The sequence below is a fragment of the Crassostrea angulata genome, chromosome 10 (genome assembly GCF_025612915.1).
Source record: "Crassostrea angulata isolate pt1a10 chromosome 10, ASM2561291v2, whole genome shotgun sequence".
In the NCBI taxonomy this organism is placed as follows: Eukaryota; Metazoa; Mollusca; class Bivalvia; order Ostreida; family Ostreidae; genus Magallana; species Magallana angulata.
The window spans coordinates 30465409-30483478 of NC_069120.1; the positions used below are offsets into that span (position 1 = coordinate 30465409).

At 33.8% G+C, this 18070-nt stretch overlaps 1 protein-coding gene across 1 annotated transcript; it reads right to left on the reverse strand.

Moving 5' to 3' along the window:
* Window positions 1-698: 698 nt before the first annotated feature.
* On the reverse strand, window positions 699-10242 carry LOC128165696 (tyrosine-protein kinase Src42A-like). The gene is made up of 8 exons (XM_052830475.1): window positions 9673-10242; window positions 7634-7755; window positions 5942-6105; window positions 3996-4164; window positions 3440-3598; window positions 3161-3339; window positions 2835-2991; window positions 699-2410 (listed from the first exon to the last, which is right to left on the reverse strand). The coding sequence occupies exons 1-8, from the start codon at window positions 10089-10091 to the stop codon at window positions 2199-2201; spliced, it is 1581 nt and encodes a 526-aa protein (XP_052686435.1). The 5' UTR covers window positions 10092-10242; the 3' UTR covers window positions 699-2198.
* Window positions 10243-18070: the final 7828 nt, after the last annotated feature.

Below are 18070 nucleotides of genomic sequence, written 5' to 3' on the forward strand. Positions count from 1 at the left end.
AAATTAGTTCAAATAAAGGGCCAGGTCCCTTTCAAAACAAAGACAATTGCCGGTAAGAAAGAGTGAAAATGTGGCTGGGTGATTTAAAAATCTTTTCTTCTAGAAATGATAGGGTCAATTTCAATTAGAGTTGGTACAAAGCATCTTTGAGGGAAGGGCTTACAAGTTTGTTCAAATAAAGTCAAACTGGGAGATAATTAAGAAAGAGTAAAAATATGGTTGGATGTTTCAAAATTCTCCACACCACTTGGTCAATTTCAGTTAAATATGATACAAAACATTTTGGGAAAAAGGGCTTTCAAATTTGTTTAAATAAAGGGTCTGGTCCTCTTCAAAGGAAAGATAATTAAAAAAGAGTGGACATATGGCTTGGTAATTTAAATATTTTCTCCAGAAACAATAGGTCAATTTTAATTTTAATTGGTACAAAGCATCCTTAGGGAAAGGGCTTTCAAATTTATTCAAATAACAGGCCAGGCAGGTCTACTTCAAAGGGAATATGATTAGGAAAGAGTGAAGAATTATTTTGTACTAACATATAGTCATATACCAATATGACTTTGTTTCACACTTCATTGACAAATTCGTTGTAAGAAGGTACCCACAAAATCCACAAAAATGAGCCACCATGAATTGTAATGACTCCATATTAGTGCTTTACAGCCAAAGATCAAAGTGTGGAAAAAAGTAAATCGCCCTTTTTTAATTAGTATTTTTTTATTTGATGACAATATATACTTCACATGACAATTAATAATGACAAATGTGACAGACTACAGAGCACTGACGTGTTAATAACAGAGGCAGAAAGGGGAGATAACTGGTCCTTAGCACATGAATGGGTACAGACAGCTGGTCTACCAAGGATGCAGTGGTACACTAAAAAATACAACTAAGTAACTGCTTAAAAGAGTACAACCTTATTTCATAAAAATGACACAATGTACATACATTTTAAAATTGTTCCTGGGGTTGCACCTGCTGAGTTGTGCATTTTACAAACTGTTCTGAATGGTTCACACATTGGGTAACAATAATGCTCTTACTTATTCACACAATACATATCATGCATTGCACCTTCTAAACAGAAAAAGTATGAACTGAAAATTCATGGATTATAATCAGTATACAAGTGCGATGATCATTGCAAATCCGATGTGATGTTATGAAAAAAATGCATTTGGTTACAATTTCTTCTTAACTCCATGGAAGGACCATGAGGATATTGATCAAGTTCCAAACTAGTTTGTGGTCATAGACTCCACCAAACTTTCTCTTGGCTAAACATAAACCTTAAGACAACCTTTCTCTGTTACACTTGAACCTTAAGACAACCTTTGTGTTAGAAATGAACCGATACTGATATTCTACAATAATGATACTCTAATATGATATTAAGTGTAGGGGCACTGAACTATGTTTCAGAAATTGAATCAGTGGAGATAAGTTAAACAAAGTACAGTGTATTAAGAAACTTTTTTGGCACCATTCCTTGTTTTATATGATTAAAATACAACCTACTGAAAATTTCTCTCACAACCTAAGGTATGTTTGTTGAGTTGGTTAATGCAAATAAAGCATCTAAAAAATACAACATCAAATACAAATAGAATCATGTTTACGACTTATTCTTGCTGGTACTCGGTCCAAAATATATGCCATACATTTCAAATATATAATTATTCATGATATTCTATTGAAATAATTTTTTTAAATTATGCAAAGTTATTTCCATAATCATTTTTATATACATGCATATATATATACTGGGTATTTATAAAATCTTGTTAAACTTTTTAAAACAATCTTGATAGTAGTCATAATATGTTATAATACTGCCCCTTGAATGATGAACAACCAGGAATATTGCTGTTTCTACCTCTGTTCTGAAAAGGCATACACATTTTTGCTCTAAACCTGAATCATATTGACTAGATAAAAAGATTTCTTTTTAAAAACATCACTCTTGAAGCAGCTCTGAAACTTAAACTACAACCTGTACAAAAGCTTTGCTTCATCGATTGCACTAAATAAAAGCTAATGAGCAGATAATACAGCAATGTGTTCCACTTGGTCATGGACTCGGTGAATCCGTGGCTCTGTCAGAGTCCTCCTCGACAACCCCTCAAGTCAACGTCAACAGTGAGCACAAAAAAGAGTCAGGCAGCAATAGATTCCTGTACGTGAGTAGTGGGACTTTATCTGACACTGGCCGCTTCCTTGTAGTCGGAGCCCTCTATGGTGAAGAACTCCTCCAGCTTCCACTGCAAGGTCTCAAAAGTGGGTCTCTCCATCTCCTCCTTCCTCCAACACTCCAGCATGATATCGTACAGAGGCTTGGGACAGTTCGGGGGACAGGGCATTCTGTAGCCATGTTCTACTTGGTGAAGGACTTCGGCATTGGTCATACCTACAGCAAGATTGAGAGAACATGTATGCACACTGCCATTGAAAGCGTAAATCAAATCATTATTGTGCACTTCACGCAATTTGGATGGCCAATATCTGAAGATTGCTGCTTCCTGATTCATGCCAGTTGTCACATATAAATACATCTCTATGACAAAGATATCATGTACATGTATTTATAATGATATCAGTGATTTACATGCAGTCTTTTCAAAGAATGGCTGTACAGAGCAAATTCTCTTGTTGATCTGAATATGCAGAGATTCAGGCTACTTTATATACCGGTATACTGTAGGTAAAGCAAGTGACTAAACTGAGAAGCTAATTTTAACTCCAAAAAATATTGTAATTATAGAGCTCTTACAACAAAATTAAAATGTAACTGTTATTTTCAAATGATTCATCACACAATTGACTGTACAAACCTGGATATGGTATTCTTCCATAAGTAACAATTTCTGTCAGGAGGATTCCGAATGACCACACATCTGACTTAATGGTGAAGCGGTTGTAGTTGGCAGCTTCAGGTGCTGTCCATTTGATCGGGAACCTGGCACCCACTCTTGCTTCATATTCATCCTCCTACAAAAGATCATAATAAACATTTCAAATAGAGGTCTCAATATCATTAACATTTATTTTAATCTAACATGCATCAACTCCCTTCCCAATCTCCCTTGAAAAAAAAGATCAATAAAAATAAAACTTTACTACTCAAACAAGATGGTATAGGTATAGACACTTCAATTACCTTTATAACTCTGGCTAATCCAAAGTCGGCTATTTTGACAGTGTTGTTGTCGGATACGAGTATATTACGGGCAGCCAGGTCACGGTGGATGTAGTTCTGTGATTCCAAATACGCCATACCACTAGCAATCTGAGCAGCCACATCAATCAACTGTGGCAGCTTCAGAGTCCTGCCCTTACCTTCAAAATAAAAAGAAAATGTTGAAGTTGATTTCAATGCAAACAGATTGGAACTGCTTGGGTCAGTTGTTTTCTGACTATATCCCAGTGGTCTACATACCCTGTAAGTATTCCAGTAAGCTACCATGCCGCATCAGTTCAGTGATGATGTAGATAGGCTCATCTTGTGTACACACTGCATACAACTGGATCAATTTGGGATGTCTCAGCTTCTTCATTATCTGTGCTTCTGCCAGGAAATCCTTAGGATCCATTGTTCCTACAGTCATATTAATAAATACTACTGTGACACTGTCATTTGTATACATCTTGTCTTAAAAGATGGGGCTAAAAATCTTGAATCAACAAAAAAGCATGCACTATGGCTTATAGAAATTAATTTTGAAAATTGTGCATGATACCTAATATCAAATATGTGTTTTTAATACTTATTTAAATCTGAAAAAGTAACAGTCAAAATTGGTTTATCAGATTTAATAATTCCATAATAAGGCAGTCCTATACTCGGCCCTAAATGGGCTTAGTCTTGAGAAGCTTGACCAGAATGATCAACATTACAGAAATAAATAAAATTAAATGTTCATTTATCTATGTTTAAAAGTGACCTAGTTCAGTTTAATTATGAGTCTAACACAGCAGTTTTGGTAGGTACTGACCTGGTTTCAGAGTTTTGATGGCAACAGGGGTGGTGCTGTTCCACAGACCCTCCCATACCTCTCCAAACTGACCATGCCCAATGTTTCTCAGCAGTTTCAGTGAGGACTTGGGGATCTCCCATTGGTCTTTGGTGTTATAAGACAATCCTATTGTCTGTGGTTTTTCTATCTGTAATAAAATGTAGCAGTGCATTGATGTAACCATGTCTCTACAATGTTAGGTATTATTTTTGGTGGAAGGGGGCACATAGAAATGTTCTAGCTCAAACAGCTATTAAATAAAATTATACCGATACATGTATAAATAAAAAATTAACAGGCTTTTATGATTGTTAAGTACCAGTATTTCTTTTACTAGAATAGAACTTCATTTTTTCCGAAGAGAGATGATAGGAAACATGTTTCAAAACTTACAGTCATTAAATAAATTCATCAAACAAACATAAATTTGTGAAAATATTGGGTGTATTTATACAGTGGTCTAGATAAAAGGGTGAAAAAAAATACAGTTCTGTACACTTTTAGAAGACCAAATAAGCCAAGGTGTTTCAGAAATCAAAAGAAGACAAAAGTCAACTATGCCTTCTATTTAAATTTGATCAGGCCCGGATCTCCAAGACAAACAATATCTGTACAAGATGTGGCAATGATGTAGCAGTTTTTAAAAAGAGGATTCTGTCTTAATCATAAGCCAGACAGCAATACAAACAATGGAATTTAGAGTGCATGGGAAATTGTTTGGGTCAGCCACGGAAACATAAAATATGTCTACCTTAAACTTAACTTTGTATGAAACCATTTTGACATTTCATACACACAATGTCATGAGTGGGTCAAATATCACTTCCTGATTCTGTATATTTGCATTACACAGAAGACTTTATTTTCGAAATTATGATGTTTGCTTGCATATTTGCAATAAATGTTCAAGTAAAATGATTAAACCTATTTGAGAATGGGGAAACATTTTACTTTTCTGCATGGAGAAAGATTTAAAGCTTTCAGAATTAATACTGACATAGCTGGCAGCAAACCATGACAACAGGACATACAGATAAGTCCTCTGAGAATTTCACAGAAAATGCCCCTCTATTAAATAAGATTATCTGGCAGAAAATCAATATATCATCCCTAAACATCTTCTACATCCATTTTTCAATATTTCTACTCAAAAGTAAGAGTCAGAATTCTTATTTTTTGTAAAAAAAAATTATAAAAATAGAAAGGATTTTTTAGTTTGAATGGATTAATCAGTAGAATATAAATATCAGAATACATATATACACATCAGTCATCATTTTTGATTTCTTACATAACACTAACAAGAGAGCAGTTAATCTTCATATTTCACACAGATATTTTGCTTAATCAAAGTTTATTGACAAAATTTACAAGCACTGGGCACACTCTGAACAGACAATTGATGCGAAGTGTCCATATGTTCAGAATAAATACTACATCTGTGGGAGCCTTCAAGTGGAACCACTTAATCTAAGGAGGAGCTTCCTTTCCACTTGATCAATGCTGCCTTACTACTGAGCCCTTGCTCTATTGACAGTGTACAATAATGGTGTTGTCTGACACCTCGCTGACATGCAAAGACTATACCAGTTCAGCAAGTGCTAATGTTGTTACAGAGAAATCAATACACGCTATGCTAATGGGCCACACTTGGAACTGTTACATAGTTCATCAACAGACTTAAAACAGAGTTGACTCATTCTGCAACCCATTGTCTGCTGATCTATTACATCATCACCAGTCTACAAGCTCCAACAGTCATCCCCCCCCCCCCCCCCTCATGCATCTTAACTTTATTTTTTGTTAAACCTCATACCATCCACCCCTAAAATTAACATTAAGGAGTTCTTTTAATGTGGTGTATAGCGGATTACTGGGATACTGGGATGGGGGGGGGGATAGGGTGTTGAAGACAAGTTTCTGACCTGAGTACAGGGCCTGCGAAGGTTAACACATAGTCCGTCAGCCTCCAAGTTATAGTGATCCACTAGCTCCGACAGAGTTCGGAAGGTGACACGACGAGCAATGAAGAACCCTCCCTCATCCAGCTGTCGAATTCTGTAGTGCTTCACTGTGTCTCCATCTCTCACTATAAAAAATTAACCTCAAACTTACTAGACCAATTTACAAATCTAAATGTTACTAGAAATTAAGGACAGATGAATAGGGTATGTCACAAGATACCTATACAAAATGACTTTGTTCAAGAGTCAGTTCTTTTTCTGACCTGTAATATTAGACCAAGTACATCATATTACTGTTGAATGAAGATCAGGTGTACACTCATGCCTGAACTGTAATTATTCGAGATGGTGCATTTCAGTGGAACCAGTGAGGTGTATCCTGTGGTTAAAAGCCTGACTAACATTTAACAAGTCTTTGTCCATCATGCAGTCCTTAGTCAAGTTTAGACAATACGTATGATTTCAGTTCACCTTCCCGCTTTAGTATACATTTCAGGTAACAGAAGTCAAGGGTGGATGACACAAAATACTGACAATGAGTTTTTAAGCTTAAAAGCAAATGAGGTTAAACAAATCATGATGTTTCATTTTCTTTTTAAGACTAACACCAAGTTTGGGCTTTATATTCTGCAGTGTCACTAAAATTCACTTTTTTCTTACTTCCCTTGTCATCAAAGTGTTCATTAGTGTTGAGTATTCTAACCAATTTTTACCTTTAATATTTGCTTGTTAGAAAAAAGTGTTTACAAGTTAAGTACATGTAGCAAAATGATAGAATCTTCTTAATATGTTGCCCAGCATCTCTGCTTTTTTTTCTTTAAAAAATAAATAAACTAAATTGCTGAAGACAAAGAAGATGAGCGAATAAGATGACAGAATTAAATGCCTATTGGATCATGCAATCATAAAACACAATATTCAAATTAATTTTTTTAAATACCCCGGTATCTACGGTATTTTTAAGATTATGATACAATCTTGCAAAGGCACAATTTTTAATTAAAGTCAGTTTGAATATTCTAACAAACACAAAGAAAAACAAAAACAACAGATGTTTGTGAAACACTTATGACTCCTCCCTTGTAGACCTCTGTGAAGAAAATGTACGGAAACTGCAAAATATTCAATTTTTTCTAAGTCCATGGAAGTCTTGCTATGAAATGCAAGTCTAAACAAGCTTGGTAGTAAACTAAACTGACTGATGGGTACACACTCAATTATGACACAAAATGGACGTGGTCCTCTCAAACAGACAAACACTAATTGGTTTTATCTGAATTTATCATTAATCCCCAGTATAGATGTGTAACATCATGTTCTTACTCCCATCATTAGTTTAGGTAAGTGTAACAGAAAACAATCAGTTGTGTGATTGTAATCGTCTTAACTTTACAGACTGATTGTAATCGTCTTAACTTTACAGACTGATTGTAATCGTCTTAACTTTACAGACTGATTGTAATCGTCTAAACTTTACAGACTTCTGAAAATTCACACATTCAACAAATAGCCAAACTTCCTGTAAAATTCAAAGTTAATATTTTGACGGGTAAAGTATCTGGAACTTACTACGCTTAATGAAAAGATAATACAAATGCATGTATCTAATAATCTCTCAAAGAACTTTAAACAGATTAAGACAAATTTTCTTACCAGAAAGAGAATAGTCATTGCGCCTGCTTTCACTGTCTCTGATAAGGTAAGCACCATGTTCATTCTCTACAGATAACAACTTCTTTTCAGCTTCAACTCGCTTAATCTTACCAAAATACCACCTGCAACAAAATAAAAATTACAACATTTTAAACATGGTTAAAGGGTCAAATAGTATTTTTTTTTTTAAAAAGGCCTAACTGTATTTAGTCAATCTTGACTACAGCAATATAATATTTTTCAAGTAAATTGTCACAGAGGATTCAGAAGTTTATAAACAACATAAAATATTCCTAGTGTAAAAGGTGTATTAAAATCAGCATAAACTTTGGTTCACGTTGGTGGACAATTAATAATGTTTAATGCCCTTGTAAATTGGATATTCTTTTTTCTGATAATAACATTATCAAAAAATAAAACCCCTTTATTTTCTATATTTAGGGTAAAACAATAATTCTTAAATTCTTGATTTTAGAAAGTATTTCTTTTTTAATTTTCATAACTGATGAGGTTCTAGCAATAAATTTATAACTGATATACAGGGTTCGACATTAACATTAGCCTGTTAGCCTCCGACAATTTAAAACGTATTATACAATATAACATGTTTTAAATTGTCGGAAGCTAACAGGCTAATATTAATGTCAAACCCTGTATATGTTATCCGACAATTTAAAACATATTATATAAATTAATATTTAGCATGTACAATATTTGTCAAATATTGCCTTTTTTATACAGGTTAGCACGGATCTGATTAAACATGTTTTTGATGTACTTATCTATCTACATATATACATGTATATATATATGTTTAACATTTGGCAATGTACTTGTTTTAGCCAAAGCCACATTCCGCCAAACATGCTATATTGAATACCAAGCCAAATGTAATAAATTTACGGTACATTGCAAGTCAGTTAATTCAACCCTTAAATGTTGAATTGACTAGTATTCATGGTTTAGTTTGACATATTGTTGCAATGAAGAATAAGAAGGAGCCGTCAAACTTTTAAAAAGCATAACATACAGTGAGTTTTAAAATATGATGGTGAGAATGATGGAACTTGGAAGTTGCTGATAACAAGATTTTCAAGAATTTTTAAAAACTTTCGTAAACTTCAGCCTTGTTATTTATTTTTTTTACAGAAAAATCAAATTGCCTGTATAGTCTACAGGCAATTTGATTTTTCTGTCAAAAATAAATAACAAGCAACAGTTAACAGTAGTGTGGCTGGAATAATGCGGCCTGAATAATGTGCAGAAAAGTTAAAAATGAACCCTTAGGTTTGGATTCCTGAATCCACGCTCATGCCTTATCAAAATGTTTAACACCAGGATTGAATTTTTGATGCAACTGCCGATCAATTTTGGTTTTACCAAATTCTTACATAATGTTCCAAGCCTCAAAACAAGTTTATCAGGACTAATTTCTGGCCATGATAACTGTTTGAATTTCCTTGAAAGCCATTAAAGCAGTACATTTTTTAGTGAAAGATGAAAATCAATAAAATTAAGCTGTAAACAAAAGATTGAGTATCACAGCTAGTCAATGGGTGGATGCTTACTGAATAGGGACTAAAGTGGCAAGACTTATTCTTATATTAGACTTTGCATTCATTAGCTTCTTTTAATTTGTCAATTTTTCGTCAGTTGAAAGAAACCCTACAAATACCACCAAGAAGCACAAAGTATGTACTCTATATTTGATTTGATATCACTTTTCAGCACAACATTGTTCTTTTTACACAGGTGGTGCATAACAACATACATCTATGATAAACCAAATACATGTAGTATAATATAAATGTGAACTACCTTCACAAAATGAATTTTAGAGATGTATAGAGTGATGTAAATGACGATGCATAGGACATAAAACAGACCCAAAACTTATTCTTGTACAGAACAATATACTTATTCAATGAACACAGTTATTGTTTTAACATACAGTCAAGTGATAACTGACTTGCTGCAATCATATTGTGATTTAATAAGCTAACTGGCCAGACTATAACAATTCAAGACACAACACTTACGGTTCTGATTCTAAACTCTTAAGTTTAGCTACATAGTTGGATGGTATGTAGCCTTCATTTTTGGTTGTCCTTGACCTAGCAAGCCACCAGTCACCTTGTGTGTCATTTATTATCTCTAAATGCTCTCCTTTACGAAAGCTGAGATCTTCATCGGTTCTCGCATCATAATCATAAAGAGCTACAAATGTTTTGACTGTGGAGGGGGTCGACTCAGGAGTAGGGCCGGACTGCGGAAGAACTGTTAGTGGATTAATCACAGGACTAGCCGGCTGTGGAGGTGTTGTTATCGTCACTTGATTTGGAGAAACAATTGCTCCATTTGGCTCTGGTGGTTTCAGCTGAGGAGGCTGGACATTTGACGCGGGCTGAGCGGCCGAATTGTTAAGATTGGAGTTATCTGGGCACAAACAGTTCCCCATTTTTACATCAATATCATAATTATCGCTTTCACATTATACACTGAATATGCAGCTTATCCATTTTTACATAATTTGAGGATTTCGGAGGTCTCGCCGATTGTCCGACATGATGGAGACGTACAGCACCTCTCTGAACCAGTTCCGCGACAAAATATATTACTGGTGAAAAATCACATTTTCTAAAGCAGTAGATGATGATACTCCAATATTAATTAACTATTATTTTTTTATATATAAACAACAAGTCTTGTGTTTTTATCTACCAAATATGACCATTTTCTTTCACTACCGATTGATTAATACGTTTAAGAACTACTTTTTTAACAAATTGCCTAAAACTCTAAGAGAGGCTATTTCGCATTGGTTGAAAAATAATTTGATACGACTAATCGGAACGCTTGTTTTAGAGCTGGTTTAAATGAATGAATCATTACAAAGAGAGATAATCGCGTCGGGAAATATATTGTAGGTTTGAACTCCCGTTTTGCACATGAAAATTAGGTATCGAAAAAATGGGTGCGAAACGGAAATTTGATCAGATAAGATAATTGCTTAATTGTTAATTGCTATAGTACCCCCCCCCCACACACACACATACACACACTTTTTCTCGCAGCAGACATTTTTCTGAATAAGATGGAGCAACTGCCCATTTGGTTTAGCTGTAAAATACAATTTCAAATTTAACATTTTTTCAATTCAATATATTTGATACGTTATAATACAAGTTTACAAAAGGGTAATTTCTAACTATATTCAGTTTGAAATATTTCGAAAAACGATGAGAAATTTAAAAAAAAAATTCCTTTAGTTTTGGTGGTATCGAACCCAAAACTCAAAAACCAAAGTTCTATAAAGTCAACGAATGTCTGTTACTCTAACCACTCAGCCATTTCATTCACGTCAAAGTGCGGTGTTTAAATGCTATATGAAACGTTGGCCACGAATTTAGGGACTTGTATTATTTTTATAAAATGTGCAATTGTTGGGCTACAAACTGACATTTTTAAAGTAGGGTGGGTCATCTCTCCACATTTTTGCTGATTAAAATCGGTTTAAATTCCATTAAACCGCATTTAGACTATGACAAAAATATGGAGCTCAGTCCCACTTTATGAAAGAAAATGCATTGAAGTTATAAAATTGACACTGTTTGGAGGTTTTGACACGCATATACACCAGTTTGAATCAACCTTGCAATCATACTATTGCAAGTATTTAAAATATTTAAGGGTTACAAACCGATGTTACGTTAAATATACATTGTTTTTAATTTATTTTTTTATAAGTATCAGATTTAATGATAGTTTAATTTTGCAGTATCTAATTATTCCTCATATGGGCATTTTACACGCCTTATTCATCCATCTTCTTTGAATTTATAAAAATGAATTACAGTGGAGTTGTCACGGTTTTTGGGGAGCATATAAGAAATGAAAATCGAGAGTGAAAATGAGAGAAAAGGGAATATTACACACATTGTCTCTCTCTCCCTCTCCCCCCTCCCCCGATTAGGTATTTCATAATTTGATAAATTGGGATTCGAGAGTTTCCTTTCGGGGGGAAGGGTGTTTCCATTTTTTTATGAGGTTGCCCCCCCCCCCCCCTACTTTCAAAAACGATGCTAAGTGCCTGATATGTCTCTGGCGACACCTATTGCACGCCAAATTCACAAAAATAAGCAAAACATAGTTTCATAGACGATAAACTGGTTTTATGAGGTGTACATTGTAGTTTACGAACAGAAAATATGGTTAACGATAATCATCTATATTTCAAATTTATGGCACGCCAATTTCGCAAAATGAGCTTAAACATAGTTTTACAGTCGATAAACTAGATTTATCGGTTGTAAACTGTAGTTTTCGGACAGAAAACTATAGTTAGCGACCTTAATTCAGATCTGTTTCACATCTGTAAGCTTATATAGAATAAGAATATAAAAACAGTACATGTATCAAAGGTTAAGTGAAAGCAAAATAAAAGAAGAAATTCCGAAATTAATTTTTCTGCCAATTTACTGGGGGTCGTATTTACGAAAGCATGTTGAGGCAAGTTGAAAAGAATTTTTAGTGCTTTCAATCGCAATACTTATTGCATTTCATCGCAAAGTTTTTGCGCTTAAACGCAAAGTATTCCAAAAAAGGATGTGAAATACAACATTCATTCAGCAACTCTCAAGTGATCTATATACAAAGTTTGAAGAAATATCGGTCATTAATAGAATTATTTGTGATTTAATCAATTTACTAGATATTTTCTATGAAAACAATTTGAAAACTTTATATTTTTCATACATTTATTTCATAGCGTTACAAAGTGAGGACAATTGACAAACTGTATAATTAATGATAATTCGGCATTGTCATATTGTAGGAACTGTAACAGTTTTTTTTATATTACAAAACTTATCATATGTGGACCCATCTTCGCTAGCAAAGTGTTTCTGATCCGCATTGCTCCTCGTGAGGAGCGGTGCTTATACTATATATATATCAGAAACCCTTTAGCGAAGATGTAGACCCAGTTGCTACATTTTTAATCACCTTCAGTTTGGGGTACATGTATATCGAATCAAACAATGACAACACCCGTATAAATCAGGGCTTACCACACACGTGTATTGAATATTCTTCGTTCAAATGTTTTTGTTTATAAATGCCAAACAATGATATAACGATGCCAGGCCAACTAAAGCGAAGCTATATACTGGTCTCTTAATTTCTATAGATAGCGTGTAGGGGGAATGCACATTTTTATTATTGTTTCCTGGTGATTTAGAAATGCCAATTATGAAACTTTCATTGAAAGTCATTTAGAGTTTTTCCTTATACATGTAGAAAGAAATTACTTCCACTGGGGTATTTTTGTTTAATCTTAAAACATGTTTTTTTTTTATATATATATAAGTGGATACTCTCTATTTGTCTCTTGGATATTATTAGTACCAATATTGTCGCTGGAATAAGAAATTGAAGACAGAAATATGCTTACTCGAGAGGACTAGAATCTTGATGAGTCCTCCAACTGTATATTTTAACTGTTCTATTATACCGATACAAACAATAAAACCAAAAAAGTTCAAATTACCGGTAATATAGTTTTACCGGGAAGTCGCCATTTTCACTTGTAAACTGATAATTAATTTTGATTATTAATTTATTCATTACATGGCGCAAATACACTATGCGTGTGGAGTTCAATATAAATACACGGAAATTACTGTCATTTACTAATTAACAATTTTTAATTGTCAATGAGTCTTTACCGGTAATAACATGTAAGTAAAGCTATCAAATTCAAAAATATAATTTTAGTTAATTTTAAAACAACTTTTCCTCACGACATTACTTTACATAACATAAGCTTTCAGCTTTAATCAAAATGGAGGATGAAAGTAACAAAGCTCGTTGCCTGACGTCAGGTCTAAGGTTTGAAAGTTGCATTCTCCGAAACAGTCCAGACAATGGAAGCAAGCAATATCATGATATTTCACAAAAAAGATTAACCGATGCATGTTTAAGGTGTCAGCATTTACATTCACAACTGAACAGTGAAAATGTTATATGGAATGTACATGTAATAACAACAGCGAGCAAGAGTTTTCAAGTAAAAGGATGTTCATCACATATTTGAACGGTGGAAAAGGGGGAGGGGGTCATCGCAACAAGTTGTAACATATTGTCTATTACGGTACAATGTAAGTGATAGCTGGTGTTGGATTATCATTATTACAAGAGATTCATCAGTTTGGATTAAAACAAATATATATTTATACAGTTGGAATTTTTACTGGAGGAACTAAATCGCCAAAGCGGGGTTTGACCCGATTTTCGTTCAGTTGGGCGATTTCATTAATCTTGAAAAGGGAGCATAACTCGCGTGTCTTACTAAATGTACATTACTGCACTTATAACAATTACTAATCAAGTGTGTTTGTTAATTCGATAGATTTCTTCCAAAACATCCGATCCAAAGTATAATATAAATGTATGTAGCTGCTGCAAATATTATGGATTTGCCCCCCCCCCCCTCCACTTTTGTAGGAGCATGTAATAAATGAAACTGCAAATAAGGAATTCTAATTGAATTGAAGTTACAGTTAGGTTTTTTTTTCATGAATATGAGAATTCGCCCTTTTTTTAATTGCTTGTCAAGATGATTTTGACGAAGCTGCCACACACACATTAAAAACCAATACGTGATTTTATACTTTTTCATATTTCTTATTGTTGGAAATTTTTAAAAATGCCTTTCAGTTGATTTTGCATTTGAATATATAGCAAATACAATTTTTAAAAAATGACTATTTAATCTCCAGCTTTAATTAAAGCTTACATGCACTTATATGATATGTGTACATTCCTAAAAAATTAATTAATAAAATAATCGAATTTCAAGTGATATATATGTACATGTTCTAGATCGAAGAAAAGACTGACATTAATGATTTTGTCTTAATTTTGCACGTTCCGTTTATAAAGAGGTAGAGCCACGAAGCATCAAAATGTGCCTTAAAATTTTCACAAAACTCAAGTTTGAAACAATACAAATTGTAATTACTTATAATGTAGGGCACAATATTCTGCTTCTATGCATATGGAATTTTTTCACTTCAGCCCCACCGTTTAGCACATGCGCATCACCAAACATACAATGATCGTTAAAAATAGCTGAAAATTGTAGATTTTACTGCAGTTTTTCCAAAATTTGAATGTGGCCACACTTGAGTACCTCTTTGAAACTTTTAAAACTGAGAGATATTGCATAAATGCTTCTGCCTGCAAAATTTCGTAGAGGTACTCAAGTGTGGCCAATATGTATTTTACAAATTTTGAAAATTTTAGTATCAGAAAATAAAACAGACCACTCTATTTTAGGGAAATTATTTGCTTTCTTTTTATTGAAATAGCAGAATTTAGTTAATAATGATAAAGAATTATTTCTGATTATTTACAAAATCATCATTTTATTAAATATTTGAGGAAGAAATGCATATAAACTGAACTTTAACATGTTTTATCTAGTAATTTTATACTGTGTATTCATGCTTACATCGTGCATCATCAATGACGTCATAGTTTGACGTTTGCGACGTCAGTTGAATCTGTACATGGAATATTGAGTTCTTTCAGTATTTTGCCAATAAAATTTACCAGTAAAGTCTGCATTTTTAAAAAGCATTATTTCTATGTACCACGGTATTATTCAAGGGCAGTAGAATACATGAATACATGAGATACATGAACATTGTTAACAAACAGGGAAGAACTAAATTATGGCAAAGTTAACATAATACGTACGTAAGTAAATATATATTCCTATACCTTTATGTATAATAATCAATAGCATGTATAAGTAGCTAGTTGTGGGATTTTTGTCAAACGGTGAAATGCATTAAACGAAAGGAAAGATGCAAGCAATTTTTTTTTACACAAGTACTTGTTCCTGAATACCGCGGGAGAAAGACAGTCGACATCACGTGTAAACATGTACATATATGATAAACTTAACTTATTCCGTCAAAAAACTTGATTATTTAATTCGTAAGTACAGCTGTAATTGAATATTAAGCCATCGTCCCTAGCATAAAAACATTTTGCCAATGCATATGTCTTTTCTTTATCAGCCACCTGTTGATCAGTGTTGATTCGTCGCGTGGTCAATGTATTTCCGGTGAACCGTTACATGCAGTTACACTCCTTTCTTAAAAGTTCGATTGTGTCCGTTTCGATAAAGACGGCTTTTGGTATACACAGCTTAGAATACATTATCAGCATGTTCACTATATAGAAGTCTAATCCCAATTGCGTTGTCTTTGTTGATAATTTGTCCAATAAAATAAAAAATCACCCTAAATGTGTGCACATCGGTGACTTACTTTTGCCTATTAAATTCTCGATTGAAATTATCTTCGATCATTTTATGCGTATTAAATCTCATCAAAGTTTTTCTTGTATGGCATATAGAAAAAAATCAGATTGCCGGGTCCTTTCTTTAAAAAAAAAAAAACAACGATGCGTACAGAGAGATTTAAAACAGTATTTGTTTCCATTCAATCCCCCCCTTCCCTACCCTCTAAAAAAATCGATGTACGGCCGAGTTCATTACAAATCTATATATATGATAACACAAATTCTACATGCTTGCTATCAATTCGACTTTTCAAGACAATTTAACGACATTATTTATGTGCTACTTTTTGATGTTTTAAATAAAAATGTTCATTTTAACCTATCTTCGCTTCAAAATAGTAAACCCACATTCTCTCTCTCTCTCTCTCTCTCTCTCTCTCTCTCTCTCTCTCTCTCTCTCTGAAATATGATCTTAATTCTCAAGACATTTACGGATAGCTTATCACTTGTAACAATTCTCAAAAGACATGAATATCACTAGAAAAAATGAAATGTTAATGAATAGACGTTATGGCATTTATAAAGAATAATAAACTTATAAAAATATTTTTAAAGAAATCGATATTCTTTTTTCATTTAATTAATGAACATTAAAACACTGCTGTAATGTCATTCCCTTGTTCCAGCAGTCAAGAATTTTACTTATGACAGTCCGATATATTAAAGGGTCAAATAAAACCACGTGGTCTAAAATTTAAATGACAATAACATTCGCAATCATACTAGTTAGACATGGATTGGAAATCTTTTTTGATTAGGAGGTAGAAAAAACACTCGACTCTTTGGGTGCGCTCGATTGGACTGTTCCCGACTCGCTGTGAACTATGGCTGTTCACGAATCGAATGAAACAGAATTGAGAAATGCGGCACTATGCATTATTGAGATGGATGATGAAGATGATGACAGTCCGCATGAAAATTCAAGCTTTGTCAATATTCTTAATAATGACCTTTTATAGTCTGCCCCAAGATATTTACGCAGCACATTTGGACGATTTTTAATAAAAATACACATACCCGTGAAATAGTTGAAAGGGATAATTTCCAAGATAATTTCATTGATACATTATCATTTTTCACTCGGAAAAATTTACAGGAACGAAAACAGATTCCTTACGGAGATTTATAATGAGAAATGGTTACATCTTTTCTCCATTCGGAATACACTCTGAAGACATCACGCGATTTTTCAACGTTATCATCCAGGCTTGCTGCAATACAAAATCTCCGTAGACATATCACATTTTTTTTAGCATTGTATTGAAACCTGATAAGCCAACAGGGTCGTTTCGATTGAGAAATCTTTGAACATCGTTTGAACCCTGAGGTATTTATAAATATCAAGCAATTAAGCAAAATGTGAGTCGATGATATCTTGGGACAGAGTAAAATACTGCCTTTGCCTTACTTGGTTAGTAATAATAACGTTAAGTTTAGCATGTGTATACGTATGGTCTGATATTAAATAAATGCTTCTCACAAATTCAGAAATTGTTTAATTTTGAACCAAATTCTAATGGCTATATTCTTATCTGGATCGATACAGTCCAATTCACACTTTGTGGGGTCAACCCAAAGGTGAAAATGGAAAAACCAACTTTTCCTTTCTTTATGCAACCAAATATTAGGGCGTCCTGTTAAGAAATCTCTTGGAATTTAATTTTTTCCTTCGATGTGAGGGTTGCCCCAACTTGGGGCAGTCAAAATTCACAGCGGAGACGGATTTTTAACGTCAAATGACGAAGGTACAACCCTCTAAACTACAAAGGCTACTGTGAGAATTCTATGTTTTTTTCCCCAAAGACTGCGGCCATGGGACATCAATTTTTTTAAAGTGTGGATTGGTCTATTGTTTTTTTTTTCTTTGTGCACATAAAAACAAAGGAAACGTCATATTACATCATGAGCAAGAGTAAATGAGTCGCTTTTCCGACATGTTGATTGTCTGCACCACCCGTCTGCCCATCTGGTGGGAACAGTTCCGACAGTTCCAGAAAGAGATTCTGATCCGCTCGTTTTGAATTCTGTTGATTCTCCCAGAATGAACTGCCAATCGAGTACACC

Excerpts from the sequence above, each read along its gene's own strand:
- LOC128165696 (XM_052830475.1), bottom strand. The coding sequence starts at position 10,091 with ATGGGGAACTGTTTGTGCCCAGATAACTCCAATCTTAACAATTCGGCC. Across the intron at positions 7,756-9,672 it reads AAGAGTTTAGAATCAGAACC|GTGGTATTTTGGTAAGATTA; the intron begins GTAAGTGTTGTG and ends ATTTTGTTGCAG. Across the intron at positions 2,992-3,160 it reads GATTAGCCAGAGTTATAAAG|GAGGATGAATATGAAGCAAG; the intron begins GTAATTGAAGTG and ends GATCTTTTGTAG.